Consider the following 19,492-nt stretch of genomic DNA (forward strand, 5'->3'; position numbering starts at 1 on the left):
GACCTGTTGTTGTTATTAATCATGTCAAATGTCTCTGTGGTACCTGCTGTAAAAGATGCTTGGCCATTTATTTCACGGGGCTCAGCTGGAGAAGTTTGAAAGTTTGCTCATTGCCTTTCGCTGAGGTTTTGCCGCCGAGCTGTCGGTCTCCGTGGTAACCGCTACCCAATATGGCGGCGGAGGGTGAGAGGTGAGAGGTGAAGGGTGACGGTTCCCGAGAGCCCCTGCTCGCAGCCTTTGGCGCTCACGCGCGTGTGTCTGTGTCTGACACAAAGTTTGTGCCGTCCCGGAGCAGCCGCCATTTCGTGTCCGAGCCGTACCGTCAGACCATCCCGCTCCCTTCCATCTGCCCCACAGACCAGACAGAGACAGCACCGGCATGGTGAGGGAACCTGCCGCACACACACACACAGAGCCCGGGGTCACAGAGGCTCGGAGCGTTTGCGGCCTGGTCCGTGAGGCTGCACCGGCACTAAAATTAAACCCTCCGCCCCCGGCCCGCGTCGCTAAACCCTCTCGGAGGCGGGGGGTGGTGTGTGGGTATTGATCTGTGCCTCCCCTCCCTCTCCGGGAAGGTGTTTTCGAGGGGGTGGGGGGGGCAGTCTGTTTCCCCGACCCTCACCCACCCAATTCCCGACCTCCCCCATCCTCCCTCTCTCTCTCACACACACACACGTATTCCTTTTCCAGGAATTAATCTCACTCTTGTTTGGGGGTGTGGGAGGTGTGTCTGGAATACCGTGCAAGAAGATCGTTCTCCTTTGTGACGGCTGTTTTGTTTTTCTTCTGCCTTCCAGAGTTTACCATTGAATCCGAAACCTTTCCTCAATGGGTTGACTGGCAAACCGGTGATGGTGAAGTTAAAGTGGGGAATGGAGTACAAAGGTTACTTAGTGTCAGTTGATGGGTATATGAACATGCAGGTAAGGACTAATTTGGCACTTGTCCTTGTTCGTTATGGATGTTACAGGCTAGACGTGAGTATGGCTGTTGTTTTAGCCTTAGGTACTTGCTTTTGATCTGTTAACCACAGTAGTTTACTGAAATCAAAAAACCATACATAATCCCTTCATCAGAAAAAGCTCCTATGATGCTGCTCGGCCTCCTGTGTTCATCCAGCCCTGCACCTTGTTGTCTCGGATTCTCCAGCATCTGCAGTTCCTACTATCTCTGATATATAATCCCCTCTCGGGTCAGATTGTAAAATCTATTGGCCAAAATATAAGATCTGGATTGTGTAGTCTAGCTAGCTTGAGCATTCAAAAGATATGAATTTCTGAAGGAGGTCAATGAAGCAAATGGAATCCTCAGCTTTATAAATCAAAGCTTTTAGTAGTGAAGTAGCTAAAATGAATTTTTATAAAACTAAGCAACTATAGGACACCACACCATGGGAAGGATCTGAAGGTATTGGATAGGGTAGGCAAGATTTACAGTGTGTTCGTTTGAAGTTGTAGTATTCCTAAAAGTAGGGGTCTTGGTGGAGTAGTGGCTTGTGGGAGAGAGGCAGATGGGGGTGCTGGTGGTTAAGGAGGAGTGTCTTGTGGGAGGATGGAAGTGGTCAGGGGCTGGGGAAAGGAAAGGGTAAGGTGGAGGGAGAGGTAAGACACTTGGGGAACAATGGGGATGGGTGGTTTTAGCTGGAGGTTTGCATGAGGATAGACAACAAATGGGAGGTTTGAGGCATGGTAGGGTGAGTTGGGCATTCGGGCAGACTAATGTTAAGCTGATGCACAGTGACTTGAAAAGGAAAATGGCAAGCACAGGCTCTTAAAGAGAAACAATATTAACAGGATGACATAACAAGCATGAGAATGGTTTCAGAGGATGAGGGATTTTGTTGAGATAGGAACTGCAGATGCTGGAGAATCTGAGATAACAAGGTGTAGAGCTGGATGAACACAGCAGGCCGAGCAGCAAAGCTGACGTTTCGGGCCTAGACCCTTCTTCAGAAATGAGAAGAAATTCTTCAGAATTTCTGAAGAAGAGTCTAGACCCAAAACATCAGCTTTCCTGCTCCTCTGATGCTGCTTGGCCTGCTGTGTTCATCCAGCTCTACACCTTGTTATCTCAGATTTGGAGTGTTGTTCTTTTAGGAGAAGATCAAAAGGTTTAATAGATGTGAACCAGAGGATTTAAGAGGATGCATAAAACCATTGGTGACATGAAGGAAAATATCAATGCAGTGAGTAGTTAGGATCTAGAATGCACTGCCTGAAAAATGCTTAAAAGAGAACTGGATAACAATTTGAAGTTGAAAGATATTTTGCCATAGCATGGGGAAGGAGTGGGACCAATTGAATTGTTGTTGAAGAGCGCTAACCCAGTTTCGAGCGACCAAATAGCTGTGTCCTGTCATCTAACCATTCATGATTCTAATTATTTCCCTTTCAACTAAAACAAATTAGAATGCAGGTCATTTTCCACCTAATAATCCTCCACTTAAATTTCATTTATTCTGGCATTAGTCAGCTGTGGTTTTGTTGGACATGCAGTGATGAAAGCTTGATGCTCAATAAAACTGATTTGTTGTGCTGTGAATTAGAGTCTAGTTTCCACACGTTTATGAAGCAGACACTCAGACTGGTTTATCCTTTAATTCAAAGCAGTATTGTATTCTATGTTAAAAGATGTTGGTATGGTAGACTAGAATGAGAAGAGGAAATGGGTGAAAACATTTAATTATTTTGCTTTTGTTCAAGCTTGCAAACACAGAAGAATATATTGATGGAGCGTTAGCGGGTCATCTTGGAGAAGTCTTAATCAGGTGAGAATTTCTTCCAGGAAAGAAGGTTTGCATTTATATAGCACCTCTCATGACCTCTGGCATCTGCCCTTTTACAACCAGTTATGTTTATTCTTTGGATGTGTTCATTGTTGCATAGAAAACATGGTTGCTATTGTCTATGTAGCAAGCTTCCACCAACAATGTGATGATGGTCCAGGTCACTTCAGAAAGGATGTTTTACTCAAGTCAATCAGTTGCAGGCACATTTTATCACTTATGTTGGAACCTTTACAATTTCCTGTGTTGGCTCCAATTTAAATCCAGTGATGAACAGAATGGGGAGGCCAAGTGGAGAGGAATTCCAGCGAGACCACACCCTGTTTTATTCATATGAACAAAACGAATTAGGAGCAGGAGTAGACCATTGAGCTTCTCGAGCCTGCTGTGCAATTCAATAAGGTTGTGGCTGTTCTGTTTTTTATTTTGAATTCCAAATTCATTTATCCCTGATAACCTTTGCTTACTCTGTCAAACAAGAATCTATCCACCTCCGCCTTGAAAATATTTACTGAACCTGCTTCCACAAAATCACTGAAGTGTTATGGTGCAAAAAGGAGTCATTTGGCCAATCATGTCTACATTAGTTCTCGAGTTGAGCACTTGGTGCTCTTCTCCTTTCTTTTCCTGATAGCTTTGCACATTGTTTCTCTTTAAATAATCATCTGATGCCCTCTTGAGTGCCTCAATTGAACCCACCTCCATCACACTTCTAGGCAGTGTATTCCCGAACCACTTGTTTGTGGAAAAGTTTTTTTTCTCACACCGCATATGTTTCTTTTGCAAATCACTTCAAATCTTTGTTGCGATCTTGGTCCTTTTACAAGAAGCCTTGTGAGTTCCAAAGTTATACAACACTAAGAGAAAAAGACTCTCCTCATCAGGGATTGGATGATTTTTCGGAAAGTAATGGCATGCAGGGATATGGGGGAAAATGTTAGTAATAGAGCCAGTGCAGACGCGGTAGGCTGAATGGCCTACTTCTGCACTGTAATAATTTTGTGACTGGGTCCTGTGAGGGCAACCCAATTTTATATTAATGCCCCCTGATTCTGGAATTGTCCACAGAAAGAAATATCCTTTCCATGTCTACCTTGTCAAGACATTCAGATTTTTATCTGGTTGATTCAAATTACTTCTGTTCTATCTAGAGTCCAGTGGAAACAAGCACAGCCTGTCCAATCCATTATCGATTTAGTAAACCTCCTTTGAACTGCCTCCCATGCATTAGCCTTCCTTAAGTAGAGACCAAAACTACATCTCTAATTCACTGCATTTGAGACACTGGTCTGACCAATGTCCTGTATAAAATAGGCAGAGCATCCTTTTGTGTTTAATTCTGCTTGTTATAAAGGATAGCATCCCTTCTTGATTATATGCTCTATCTGTATAATAACTTTACATGACTTGGGCATTAGAGCACCTAAATCCCTCTGCACTTTGGAATGTTGCAGTTCTCCATTGAAGTATCAGTCCACTTTTTAATTCTTGGCGCTTTCCCACCTATGCCAGTTGTGACAGTTTATCCATTTAACCTATCTACATCTGTCCGTAACCTCCGTGGTCTTCATAACACTTTGTTATCAATCTTGGTGTTGTCTGTGAATTTCTCAAACTTTGGCTACCATCCTTCACTCACCTAATGTAAGTCACTGTTGTAATTTGTAAAATGTTGAGGCACCAGCGTGGTCCCCTGTGAGACTCCATTCTTCACACCCAGCCACTCAAACAGAAACATATTTGTGTTTCTGATTTCTGCCAACCACCCAATCTCTTATGCACGCTGATGGGTTTTAGGAAAAAAATCTGAGTTTTGCTTTTCAGTAAAGCCTTTGATGTGGTACCTTACCCAATGTCTGCTGGAAATCCAAGTACAGTATGTCGGCAGCCTCTCTTTTTATCTACAGCACATGTCCCTTTCTAAAAAAAAATACTCCCAATATCTTGATATTCATAGAATCCCCACAGTGTGGAATGGGACCATTCGGCCCATTGAGTCTGCACTGACCCTCTGAAGATCATCTCACCCAGACCCAACCCCTACACTATTCCCATTATCCCACGTTTATCTTGGATAATCCACCAAGCCTGTATAGCCCTGGACACTGTGGAGCAATTTCAACATGGCCAATCCACTAAGCTGCATGTTTTTGGACTGTGGGAGGAAACTGGAGCACTCAGCGGAAACCTACAGACACGGGAAGAACGTTCAATTACTGGAATTTTATTTTAATCCTTTAGAGTGAAGATTTGCTTATTGTCTATTATTAACTTTCCATTCTGATTCTTTAGAGGACTAACATTCACTTATTGCTATGTTTTATGGTATTGTAAGCATGTTCCAGACTGAGAGATTTTTAATCGATAAGGGATCTAAAAGTTATAGAAAAAGGGCAGGAAAGTAGAATTGAGGATTTTCAGATCAGCCATGATCTCATTGAGGGCAGGGCAGACTCAATAGACCAAATGACCACCTTCTGCTGTTCTGCCACATGGTCTGCTTACTCACATACCCTTACCAATTGCTGTAAAAAGCTGTCTGGTTCGCTGTTCATACAGAGATGGAAACTGACGTACTTACCTGGTCTGGCCTGCATGTGACTTCAAACCCACAACAATGTGGTTGACTCTTGAATGCCCTATGAAATGGTGTGGTAGTCTACTCAAGTTCGGGGCAGATAGGGGTGGGCAATAAATGCTGGTGTTCCTAGCCATTCCCATGTCCCATTTGTGAATTTAAATCAGTTGCTAAGAATGCAAACCGTGATAGCTAGCTTGCTCATACTCAAATGTCTTCCTGCCACCATCTAACCTTTTTATATTCTGACCATTCATCTGAGCTGCCACTCATCTTTTTGCAGCTATGCTTTTTCCTTAATTTTGATGCTTTTTCCTAACTTTATTTAACCGCAGATTGGTGGGTCCATCTCCAGAAATTTTCTGATGACAAGTTGAAGATGAGTTCATCGACTTTCTTTAACTAGACTGTCACCCCTAATGCTGTAAAACTTCCCCTTCCCTAAGAAAGATTATTCCCTCCCTCAGGGCAAACCAGGGCCGAACTTATATAGTTAATGTTAGGATCTAGAAGTGTTGGCAAAGAAAGAGACCTAGGGGTGCAAGTGCATTGTTCCTTGTAAGTGGAGTCGCAGGTAGACTAGAAGGTGAAGAAGGCATTTAGCACGCTTACCTTCATTGGTTATAACATTGCATATAGGAGTTGCGACTGTACCGGATGTTGGTGAGGCCACTCTTACAATTTTACATAAAATTCTGGTCGCCCTTCTATAGGAAAGATGTTAACAAAATGAGAGGGTGCAGAAAAGATTTACAAGGATGTTGCTGGGACTGGAGGGTTTGAGTTATAGAGAGAGGGTGAATAGACTGGGGCTATTTTCTCTGGAGTGGCAGAGGCTGAGGGGTGACTTTATAGAAGTTTATAAAACCATGAGGGGCATGGATGGCGTGAATAGCCAAGATCTTCTGGTAACTTTTTCTCACACAGGGTGGTGCATGTATGGAACAAGCTTCCAGAGGAAGTGGTGGAGGTGGGTATAATTACAACATTTAAAAGGCATCTGGATGGGTATATGAATAGGAAGGGTTTAAGAGGGATATGGGCCAAATGCTGGCGAATGGCTAATCCACCAGGTCAGATTGGAATGTCTGGTCGGTGCAGACGAATTGGACCGAAGGGTCTATTTCCGTGTTGTATGACTCTGACTGTAAGTGCTTGTGGTACACGTTCCATCCCTAATATGATTGATTTGACTGCTTTTATGGTCCCAGCTGATACTACCACCGGAAAAGCCAGACTTCGAATAAAATTTGGTTTTATAGATCATTTTTTTCTAATTTCTTATGGCAGCAGTTCTCTTAAAATAAGCACACCAGGCTGCAGATCTATCTTTAACAATGAAACAGAGGTTATTACACAAAAGAAATACAAATAAAATTAATTAAACCAAGCTATTAAAATATACAGTTTGAAAGATTTCAAAACATATATGATAGAACAAAATCTCTTCTATATTCTCACATCATCACCACACAATCCTGAGAAATGTCCCATCCCTGTCTAATCTGTAGGTTTGAGTTAATTGCTTCTGAGTTCCTGTTCTGAAAGCTGCAAAGCCTTTCCTTGAATATCTACACAACTGTGATCTTAAGTCTTTCTCAGATTTGAGTAATGCAGAGTTCTGACCAAACATTCCTGGTCTGCAAGTTCTGCAAACTACACTCTCTCACTGAAGAAACATATTTCCTTAATAGCTCTGAACAATCTCCTTGTTCCAAGGGAGACTATACTTGCTTCTGACCCCAGGTATGTCTTCTCCAAACCACCCAAAAACCTTTGAACTGAATTTTTTTTAAAAATTGCACATCCTAGACTCCACTAAGCCACTCACATGATCTCCTCTTTCTTCAGCCACAAACTGCCACACCATAAACAAACTCCATTTATATTTCAGGAGGCACATACTGGTTTAAAGTCATAGTTTCAGAAAGACTGACCTAGTTAGTTCTTAAACCCTGATGCATAAATAGACCAACTCTGCCCTACTTTAAACTACAAACTCTCAAACAAAATGTAAATCATACACTTTCCGTCACACAGCTTAATGCTTATAATGGGCAGCCTTCCCCACACTCCCATACTGTGCTCTGCTTTGCCTTGGCTTTGTGCCTAAGCAGAATTTTGGGTTATTCTATTGCAGTAGCAATGCTTTTCCCCTTCCTCATCTTGGCTGTCCTATTGCTTTTAGCTGTAAAATTGGGAGTAATTTTGATCCTGTGGCTCTTTGTTTCCAAGGTCACTTGCCAGTATCACACAGGATGGTTTATCTCATACTGCCCTAGCTTTTGAATGTAGAACCCAAGGCCTGGTGTCTAAGCCATTTTTCTCCTTGTTTGTTAAATTAATATTGAAATGTTAATTGACCTTTAACTCAGTGCCTGACTGGTACTGCTGCCAGCAGGTATTTGCAGCCTTTGTGAGTTAGCTGCAATTTTTCCAACTCTTGCCTTCAGCATGTGCAATATTTTGAAATATTGAAGCCTTGACTTTTTATTATGATTCCTTAATGGTGTGTGGGCATCACAGGTTAGACCATCATTTACTCCCCATTCTTAATTGACTTGGAGAAGGTGGTAGTGAGCTGCTGCCTTGAACTGCTGCAGTCCTTTGGGTGTAAGAACACCTGCAGTGCTGTTATGGGGAGAGTTCCAGGATTTTGACCCAGTGATAGTCGTGGCATTTTACTTCCAAATCAGGATAGTGTGTGGTAGGAAGGAAATTTGCAGGTGGTTGTTTTCTATGCATCTACTGCCCTTGCCCTTCTAGATGGCAGAGGCTGCAAGTTTGGAAAATGGTGTCGAAAGATCTTCAGTAAGTTACTGCCGTGTATCTTGTAGATGGTATGCACTGCTGTGATTGTGCATTGGTGGAGGGAGTGGGCGGTGTATGGCATGACAGTTCAGAGGGTTGCATTGTGCTGGATGGTATCAAGTTTTCATGTGTTGTTGGAGCTGTGCTCACCCAGGCAAGTGGAGAGCATTCTATCACAATCACAACTTGTGCTTTGTTGATGGTAGACAGGCACTGGGGGGAAAAAGGAAATGGGTTACTCACTACAGAATTAGTAGGCTCTGACCTGCTTTTGTAGCCACGCTGTATTTATGACTTGTTCAGTCTCTGGTCAGTGGGAATTACCATGCTATTCGTAATACCATTGAACACCATGGGGTGATGATTAGATTGTCACACTGGAGATGATTGTTGCCTGGCACAAATGTTACATAGCACTTACCTGCTTTAGTCTGGATTTGTTCAGGTCTTGCATATGGACACAGGCTGCTTCAATATCTGAGTAGTTGTGAATAATGCTGACAATGCAGTCATCAGTGAACACTCCCACTTCTGATCTTACGATGGGGTAGGTCATCGATGAAGTAGCTAATGATGGTTGGACCCAGGACACTGTCTCCTAAGGAACTCCTGCAGTGATGTGATGGGGTTGAGATGATTAACCTCCAACAACCACAACCACCATCTTTTGTGCTTCATGTGACTCAAATCAGCCAACTGTATTCCCCTGACTCCAGTTTTGCTAGGGCTCCTTAATGTCACACACTTTAAAATGTGGTCCACCACCACCACCACCACCACACCCCCCCGCATAGCTTTCCAGATATCACATGGAGTAATTACATTGTCACAGCTGCCAGTCTTCAACCACTGGGGACCTCTGGTGGAGGTTGAACTGGAGTTTTCACTTGGCATTTCTGGCTCAAGGCTGTTGTAAATGCTTCAGCCTTATCTTTTGCACTGATATGCTGGCCTCTCTCATGATTGACGATGGGCATATTGTGGAACCTCCTACAGGGAGTTGTTCAATTAGCCATCACCAGTCATGACTGGATGTGACAGGACTGCAGAGCTTTGATCTGATTCATTAGTTGTGGGATCACTTAGCTCTGTCTGTTGCAAGTAGCTTTTGCTGTTTGGCATATCGTAGTCCTGTGTAGGTTCACTAGATTGATACTTCATTTTTAAGTATAACTAGTTCTGTTCACAGCATGCCCTCCTGCATTCTTCTTTGAACCATGTTTGATCCTGACTTGATGGTAATGATACAGTGGGGAAATATGGCAGGTATGTGGTTATGAATTGTGGTTGAATACTGTTCTGCTGATGGCCCACAGTGCCTTGTGAATGCTCAGTTTTGAGCTGCTAGATGTGTTCAAAGTCTCTCTCATTTTAGCATTGTGCTAGTGCCACACAACAGAAGGGCGAGTATCCTCAATGTGGCGATACTATATGGAAAGCAACTCCTGACATTGTTATTGTTATGTCTCTTGGGATAGTGTGCTGGAAATCTAGCTCTGCTATTCCCAGAGTTGTCACAAAAGTTGAAGATTTTACAGAAATACTCATAATTGTACAATTTACCTGTCTTTTTAGACCCAGGTTGACAGACCAGGTTTCTGTACTTAACAAAAATGACTTTCTTCTAAATATACGCTAACTATAGGTAAACAGTTAGAACCATTGGCATATAACTCTGCTTGTAACCGACCCCCTTATAAATGTCCATATCTATGTTTACGTAGAGACAGAGAAAAGGGGGTAAGTTAGGGGTGTGCTGGGTGGAGGATAAGGGAAGGCAATTCAGTGCTCACTGTCCACTCTGCTGAGATTTTTGTACCATCAGAATGCTGTTTCTTTAGTCTTTATTCTCCAGATACTTTCACTTCTTTGCAGGAGGCACAGGGTAACTGGTTCACACTTCTAAAGGTCTGACTTACCAATTAAAAGGTACAGCAGCTAGAAAAGGGAAATAAGCTATCTTCAGACTTGAGATGTTTTTTTTTTTTGCAGTTCCTTCTCCCAAACATTCATGCCCTCAAGCTGTTCAACTACCTGGGAGCCAATCACATAACTGTTGGCAGGCAGGAGGTGTTTGTCATCAATAATTAGTCACTAGTCCACAGACCAATCTTATTACTGGCCACATTTTCAATTGTACACAGTCCCCTGGCTCAAAGTTTGTCTATATTCTGACTTATGTTATTGCTTGAACACACTATTTGCAATGAGTGTCAGTCCACAATCAAAAATACAAAAATTAAAATACATGGTTTGTACATCGTAGATTGGCACAGCCTGGGACAGGTAGGTTGGTGAGGTTGAGGTTAAGTAGCTATTTTTGTTTTTGTGGACTCCCTCACTGTCTGCCACAGACCCAATCTAGCAGCTAGTCTTTAGGACCTGACCATCTTGGTCAGTAGTGGTGCAACCAACCTGTTCTTGGTGATTGATATTGAAGTCCAGCATCCAAAATGCCCTTGCTAACCTCCGTGCTTCTTCAACTTGATGTTCATCGTGTAAGAGTTCTGATTCATCATGGAAGGAGGATGGTCAGTGATAATCAGCATGAGGTTTCCTTGCCTGTGTTTCACCTGGTGCCGTGAAACTTTGTGAGGTCCAAAGTCAGTGTAGAGGTCTTCCAGAATTCCTTTCCAGCTCTGTGCCGCCACCTCTCCCGGGCCTGTCCTGCCATTGGGACAGATGTATCCAGGGATGATGGTGTCAGGGACATTGTTTAAAAGGTATATCTCTTCAGAGTGGCTGTCAGGCTATTGTTTGAATAATCTGAAAGAAGCTCTCCCAATTTTGCCGCAAGATCCCAGATGTTTCTAAGGATGACTTTGCAGATTCGACAGGCCGAGGTTTGCCATTTTAATTTTGGTGTCTAGGTGAATGCCAATTAGTCCATTTGGATTCATACTTTTGTTCAGATAACATTGTGGTTTATAGTAGCTTGCTAGGTTATTTCAAAGGGTAGTTAAGAGTCAACCACATTGTTGTGGGTCTGAAGTCACATATAGGCCAGACCAGGTAACAATGTCAAATTTCATTCTCAAAAGTATATTAGTGAACCAGATCGACAGATGGTTTTGTGGTCGTCATTAGATCTTTTATTCCAGACTTCCATGTATTGAATTCAAATTCAACCCTCTGTGGTGGGATTAAAACCCTTGTCATAGAGTCATAGAGATCTATGGCACAGAAGAAGGCCCTTTAGTCCATCATATCCATGCTGGTCATAAGCAGCCACTGAACTTCCAATTTACCAGCACTTGCCCCATAGCCTTATATACCATGGCATTTCTTAAATATAATGAGGGTTTCTGCCTCAACCATCCTTACAGTTCCAGATTCCCACCACCCTCTGGGTGAAGGCTCACTCAGATAGTAAGAACTGTTGATGCTGTTGTCTGAAATAACACAGTGTAGAGCTGGAAGAACACAGCAGGCCAGGCAGCATCAGAGGAGCAGGAAAGGTGATGTTTCTTTCTGACCATCTATTTCACTCGTGTTCTGTCAGGAAGGGAGTCAACCTGTGCTTGTCCATTTCCGAAGAAGGGTCTAGACCTGAAACGTCAGCTTTCCTGCTCCTCTGATGCTGCTTGGCCTGCTGTGTTCATCCAGCTCCACACTGTGTTACGCTCTGGGTGAAAATGTTTTTCCTCTCATACCCTCTAAACCTTCTGCCCCTTACTTTAAATCTATGTCCCTGTGGTCATTGATCCCTCCATCAAGGGGAAAAATTCCTTCCTGTCTGTTGTCCTCCTCATTTTATACATATCAATCATGTCCCCCCTCAGTCTCTGCTGCTGTTAAAGAAAACCACCCCAGCCTGTCCAATCTCTGTTCATAACTGAAACTCTCCAGCCCCAGGCAACATCCTGGTAAATCTCCTCCACCTTCTGTAGTGCTATCTAATCCCAACAGAACTGCAAACAATACTCTAGCTGTGGCCTAACTAATGACATATACTATTTGAGCATAACTTCCCTGCTCTTAACCTCTCTGTCTTGGCCCATAAAGGCAAGTAAACCATATGCTGCCTTAACCATTTTATCCACCTGTCCTGGTACCTTAAGGGACAGCTGTACATGCACACCAAGGTCCTTCTGATCCTCACAAAAACAGAAGTTTCTGGAAAAGCTCAGCAGGTCTGGAAGCATGTGTGAAGAGAAATCCAAATTAATGTTTGGGTCCAGTGACCCTTCCTCAGAACTACTGCCAGACCTGCTGAGCTTTTCCAGCAACTTCTGATTTTGTTTCCAATTCATGGCATCAGCAGTTCTCTTTTTTTCATTTCCTTCTGATCCTCGGTGCTTCTCAAAGTCGTACGATTCATCATGTATTCCTGTGCCTCGTTTGGCCTGGCCAAATTCATCACATCACATTTATCTGGATTGAATTCCATTTGCCTCTGATCAGCCTATCCATATCCTCCTGTCGTCTAAGGCTCTCTATTCAGCACCCCACCAATTTTTCTATTGTCTGTAAACTTACTGATTAACGCTCCTACATTCAAGTCTAAATCAACTGTATAAACCACACACAGCAAGACCACCAGTGCTGATCCCTGTGGGATCCCGCTAGGCATAGACTTTCAGAGCTAAACCCCCCTCAACCATCACCTTCTGTTTCCTGCCACTGGGGAGGTGATGGCCTAGTGGTATTATCGCTAGACTATTAATCCAGAGACCCTGATAATGTTCTGGGGACCTGGGTTCAAAACCTGCTGTGGCAGATGGCGGAATTTGAATTCAATGAATTTCTGGGATTAAGAGTCCAATGATAACCATTGTTAATTGTCAGGGCAAAACCCATCTGGTGCACAAACGTCCTTTAAGGAAGGAAGCTGCCGCCCTTACCTGGTCTGACCTACATGTGACTTCACACCCACAATGTAGTTGACACAACTGCCTTCTGAACTCTAGGGATTGGGAATAAATACTGGCCTAGCCAGTGGTGCCCACATCCCATAAATCTCAGCCAGTTGTGAATCCAGTTGACCAAATTTCTTTAGATCCCATGGGCTGTTACCTTTAATATCAGTCTCCCATATGGGACCTAATCAAAAGCTGAAGTCCAAGTAGACTACATCAAAAACATTGCCTGGTCACGTCTTCAAAAAATTCAATCAAGTTGAACTGACATGACCTCCCTTAAACAACACTATGCTGAACTCACCAAATGCAAATTAATTCTGTTTCTCAAAATTACTTCCAATTGTTTTCCCACCACCAAGGTTGGACTGACTGTAGTTTCCTGGTTTATCCCTTGCTCCCTTCTTGAATATCATTTGTCTTGGACATCAATGGTTACTTAGTCACCATAAGGCTAGTTTTTAATTCCAGATTTTTATTGAATTCAAATGATATCATCTGTCATGGCAGAGATTTAAAATGTCCTAAGTGTGTTAGCACAGGGTGCTAGGCTTCTAATCTAGTTTTTCAGAAACTGAAATAAAAGAATTAGCTACTGGGTGCTGGAAATCTGAAACAAACAAAATGCTGGAAAAATTCATCTGTGAAGACAAAACAGTGTTAATGTTTCGAATCCAATGACCTTATGGACTCAAAATGTTGTTTTCTCTCCACACATGCTGCCAGACTTGCTGAGTTTCTCCAATTTTTGTTTTTGACCAGTCAAATAAATACTATAAAAGCAGGTGGAGGCTGGAAATTCTGCAAAAAGTGTCTCACCACCTGACCCCTTAAAATTTGTCTACTATCTCCATGGCATAAATCATGATACTTCCCACTTGTTTGGATGAGTGCAGTTCCAACAGCACTCCAGAATCTCAACACCACCCAGGAAAAAGCAGCTCGCTTGATAGGCACCACCACCTTCAACAATTCACTCTGTCCACCATAGAGACACAATGGCAGCAGTGTGCATCATGTACAACATTGCTTCTTAAATGTTTTCCCAGCCTGGTCCCATTTTGAGGTTTGGAAATTGTCACAGCACAACAGTGGGAAGGGGTTCCTGTTAGAGATGGAGCCCAGCTGTTACAACTCAGTCCATGGTATGGCCATTGCTGCCTTAAAGCTCCTGATCTCAAAATGTCAGCTTGTGGCCCTGTGTGAAGTCGAAGTCCTGACCTACAAGATGAACTGCAAAAACTCACCAGGACTCCCTCAGCAGCACTTTCCAAACCTGCAACCTCTGTCATCTGGAGGGGCAAGGGCAGCAGATACATGGGAACACCACCACTTATAAGTTCCCCTCCAAATCAAGTACCGTCCTGACTTGAAAATATATCACTGTTCCTTCAGTGTGGCTGGGTTGAGATCCTAGAACTCCCTCCCTAACAGTACTACACAGGACTGTAGCATTTCAAGACCAGCTCACCATTGCCTTCTCCAGGGCAACTCGGGATGGGTGATGATGCTGGTGCAGCCAGTGACACCCACGTCTTATGAAATAATTGTTTTTTTAAATGCAATGGATTAACTGGAGTAGATAAGAGAGAAAGCAGAGCAACGGGATTTTTTGTCTATTCGTCCCATTATTTTCTTCATTGCATTTAAACCCATGAACCTCTTCCACTTGACTTTGGGTTTCCTCAAAGTGCAGATTTTTGTCATCTTCCAGCATTATAAAAATATGCAAAGTATTCACACTAAAAGGTTGCCATTAATCCTTCATTACTATTAATGAAGTATGTAAATCAATAGCTGGAGCAATATAGTGAGAGGGAGGATTTTCAATTCCCAGGACAGAGGAAAACTGCAGAAGAATACAGTGTGCTGCTCATCAAGGCTAGGGCCGATGTCATTATGGAAGCTTAACTTGTGCTATTTCATTTACTTCTGAGGGAGTTTTTTTTTTGGGGTGGGTATGGAGGGTCGTGTGTCAATATTAGTTATTATCGAGGATTCAGGCTAGTAATGTCAAGGTGCTATGTTGCTAGAGGCTGAAACACTGTCCTGGAAATATGAAGCAGGTCAGGGAGCATCTGTAAAAGAGAGGAACAGCTAATGTTTCAGACTGATAACTGCTGTTTTGACATAAAGTCATCAACTTGTTTCAGCTTCATTTATTCAACATCCACAATACTTTACTAATCCAGAAGCTTGGACTGGAGGAATGAGTTTAAACACCGTTAATTAAACCAAAATTTGGAATTAAGAAACAGGTATTATTTACAGTAACCACAAAACATCAGATTCTCAATCCATCTATTTCACTCGTTCCGTCAGGAAGGGAGTCAACCTGTGCTTGTCCATTTCTGAAGAAGTGTCTAGATCCGAAACGTCAGCTTTCCTGTTCCTCTGATGCTGCTTGGCCTGCTGTGTTCATCCAGCTCTACACCTTGTTAGATCAGATTCTCCAGCATCGGCAGTTCCTACTATCTCTTGTCCATTGTGTTGTGTATGAGCTGCATGATCCACAGCAATGTGGCTGACTCTGGACTGTTTTCTGAAGTGGCCCAGCAAGTCATTCTTTTGTATTCCAGTTGGGGCTCACCACCATTTTTGAGAACAATTAGAAATGATTAATGAATGCTGACCTTAACCAGTATTGCCTACATGCCAGGAATGAATTTTAACAAAGTACAAAATGTGCAGAGGGCAGAGAGACAAATAACATTTTAAAAAATTAATTGACCAAATTAATGTTACTGGCTAGTCCTGCATTTATTGCCTGGCCCTAGTTGCCCTGGAAAAGGTGGTAGTTGAAATGGTAATGAAAAATAAGACTGGTGAACTGTATATCACCTTTCTACGTGGGGTTATGACCGTGACAATAACAGATACCTGAATCAAACAAGGGAAGGGTAGAACGCTTAATATCCCTGGTGAAATAGTACTCAGGAATGGTAGGGAAGGAAAAACATAGCTGTAGCATTATTGGTCAGAATTGGATCAAAGGCAGAATCTATTGGTAAGAATTGAGGAACAGTAGGGAGACTATTCCACTACTAGGTGTATACTAAATGGTGGGGAAGATATAAAGCTGCAGATTTTCAAGCAAATTACAGAAAGAAACTATAAACTTATAATGCACTGATAATTGGGGGCTTCAGTTGTCTTGGACTAGGAAAAGAATAGCAAATGTCAAAGAGGAGAGAAATTCCTGAAATGTAAGTAAGAGAACTTTGTTGATCAGTGTGCTTCTAATGAGGAAGGAAACAATGTTTAATTGATTTCTTGGGATGAATTGGAGCAGGCTTTGGTGGAGGAGCATTTAGGAAAGAATTGGCACTTTTTTTGACTTACCCAAGTTATGAAAAAGAACCAAACATTCAAAGGTGAAGACACTCAACTGGTATGTGCTAACTTCAAAGTTGAAAAGGAACCTGGCCGATGTGGATTAGAATCAAAACAGGAAAAATGAGCAGTGGGAGGCTATTGAAGAGATTGAGTATAGATTAAACGTGTCCATGAAGCATGTCCAAACCTAGAGCTCCTTGGTTCAAATGAAACCACACAAGAGACTTCTTATGAATGTTGGAATGTACCACAACAGAATTACGTTCCAGGTGCTTAAGGATGACAGAAGCAGACAATCTTCCAATCCTCTTTAGATGTTGAAATGTTATAGAATTGATAGAATACAAATGTTGCAGAGGTTGAGGGGGGACCTGATTGAGGTCTACAAAATCATGAGAGGTATAGACAGGGTGGATAGCAAGAAGCTTTTTCCCAGAGTGGGGGACTCAATTACTAGGGGTCATGATTTCAAGGTGAAAGGGGAAAAGTTTAAGGGAGATATGCATGGAAAGCTCTTTACGCAGAGGGTGGTCGGTGCCTGGAATGCGTTACAGCGGAGGTGGGCACGATAGCGTCATTTAAGATGTATCTAGACAGATACATGAATGGGCAGGGAGCAGAGGGATACAGATCCTTGGAAAATAGCCAACAGGTTTAGATAGAGGATCAGGATCGGCGCAGGCTTGGAGGGCCGAAGGGCCTGTTCCTGTGCTGTAATTTTCTTTGTTCTTATACACAAACTTGCTCAAAAGGAGAGAGGGAAAAATAAAAGCATCAGCACTCCCACTCCAAGGGCATAGTCCCTTTAAAGATTTTAGCATGTTCAAGCAGGCATCTTAAATTAGTGGAGCTGATTTGTGCATAGTCTTTGTGGGGTATCAGATCTCCATGCGGCCTCACTGTTTAAAGGGAATGTTCCTCGTAATTACAGACCAGTCTGAATCATACTCAGTGAGGAAACCTATGGTTAATAATCTGTTGTCACTTTGAGTGTTTGTGTGAACCTCTTTATAACTTCTTAATTCGCTTGTTGATCTGGTTGTTCCGAGTGTACTAATGAAACATTTGTCTTTCAAAAATCTTGGGTACGCTTCATATCGTACCAGATGCATCTTTAGATGCTTCCACGCATTTGCAAGTTTAGTACGATTTCTTCATTAAATCTTGACTGGATACAATGAAATAAAATTCTACGGGTGACTTACATCACACCAGAGTTCATAGTGTGATGGTAGTGACTCAGGCATATGAACGTAGGAGCAGGGGTAGGCCATACAGCCGTGCAAGCATGTTCCCAATCAGTCCGATCATGGCTGATCTTTAGCCCAAAAACATCACATACCTGTCTTTGGCCCATATCCCTTAATACTTCTGTTTAACAAAAAATTATGTATCTCAGATTTAAAATTAATATCTGATCCAGCATCCATTGCCATTTGTGGAAGTGTTCCAAAAATCGACCATCCTTTATGTGTGGAAGTGCTTCCTAACATCACTCCTGAACAGTCTGCCATAATTTTGAGACAATGCCCCCGGTTCTAGAATCTCTAATCACGCACACTGTGCAAAATAAATCTGTCTGGATACTGATGGCTTGTGTTCTGTTCAACAGATGTAACAACGTTTTGTACATTAGAGGAGTTGAGGAGGAGGAAGAAGATGGAGAAATGAGAGAGTAACTTTCCTTTTTGTTTTGAAGAATAACCACGTGTACAATTTTTTTTTAGTACTTTTTTAAAAAATATCCAGTAAGGACGATGCCGTTTTCAGGACTGCACTGACCACGTCAGAGGGGTCTACTGTGCTGTAAAATGTACAAGACAAACTAATTTAATTGTAGACACAACTCCTCTAGTTTGATATGGCACAATGTGAATTCAGATGTACCAATAAAAATTCTTTTACACTTTGAGATGTAATGTGTACTAATTTTACAGATTTTGTATGTTGGAGAGTGAGCAAGTCATTTCCCAGGATTTGTCCGGTGCCTTTGATTGAAGGCATGCACCACTTCTTGTTTGCTATCTTCATTCTCTAAGCAGATCTACACAGCACCCAGGTGTCTTTGCACTACTATAGATCTACATTTCACAGCATTGCGCAACCTAACCCGATGATTGTTTAGGTAGATGTAACTCTTCCTGAAGATAGCTCGAATTGCACTGATGTTTGGCAAGAACTGAATTAGTACCTGCAGATAGGCACAGGAATAGGCTTTTGAACTCCTTAAGCCTGCTTCACCATTCACTGAGGTCAGGGTTGCTCTGTGATCAAACCCAATATACCCCTATATCCATTTACTACTCACTCCAGTTGTCATGTCCTTTAAATTCCTTTAACTGAAATCGATTGATCTCCCATTTAAAACTAACAGTTGACCTAACCTCAATTGCTGTTTGTGGGAATTCTAAACTTGCATCCCCTTCTGTAAGATTTTTGTGACTTCACTGTGTGAACAGGTCAGGATGGAAATCCCATCTGATTTGTCACAAAACCATCTGCCGCGGCAGCATTAATTCTGCAAGAGGCTTTGTTTTGTGCAGTTTTTCTCAGCAGGCCATTCCATTATGAAGGAGAATGGAAATGTGAGCCATCCATTGTTTTATCTCCCAGCCTTGAATGGCAGTGTGCTTCTCTGGAAAACTGAAATAAAATGAACCTTTCCCTACAGAGATGTGTGGAATCATCACTGACTGTGCAGAACGTTGTGTGTAAGCCAGGCCCAAGCACATTCCCTGCATATTGTGTTTAGCCTGAGTTGTGGGCATTAAAGTGCAAAGTCTTAGCTGCAGTCGTGCAACATTTCAGGGATTCCTGATGTCAGACAATCTGCAGGTAAGGAGTCAGTTGTTTGAGAGATGAGTGCTCCTGATCTGCAGCTTTGCAGAGAGTGTGAGTCTAGATTATCATGTGAATGTACAAATACCTATTTTGGGTGTGCCATTAAAATTGATTTTTTTTCCCCCTGTGGTATTTCCTGTGAGGTTCTTTCTTTCTTCCCCAAACACACTGAATATCTAATAAAACAGAAGGGAAATGACAATCCAGAACCCCCAAGGCCAATGTGGTCCATAAGTTGATGTCAAAGATCTGACTGGCATTTGGTGTTTAAGAAAATAAATG

At 42.4% G+C, this 19,492-nt stretch overlaps 1 protein-coding gene across 1 annotated transcript; it reads left to right on the forward strand.

The window, feature by feature from the left end:
* Positions 1–204: 204 nt before the first annotated feature.
* On the forward strand, positions 205–18,281 carry snrpf (small nuclear ribonucleoprotein polypeptide F). The gene is made up of 4 exons (XM_020518838.2): positions 205–382; positions 798–923; positions 2,703–2,767; positions 17,982–18,281. Exons 1-4 carry the CDS (start codon positions 380–382, stop codon positions 18,046–18,048), a joined length of 261 nt encoding a protein of 86 aa, XP_020374427.1. The 5' UTR covers positions 205–379; the 3' UTR covers positions 18,049–18,281.
* Positions 18,282–19,492: the final 1,211 nt, after the last annotated feature.

The sequence above is a fragment of the Rhincodon typus genome, chromosome 22 (assembly GCF_021869965.1).
Source record: "Rhincodon typus isolate 14 chromosome 22, sRhiTyp1.1, whole genome shotgun sequence".
Lineage (NCBI taxonomy): Eukaryota > Metazoa > Chordata > Chondrichthyes > Orectolobiformes > Rhincodontidae > Rhincodon > Rhincodon typus.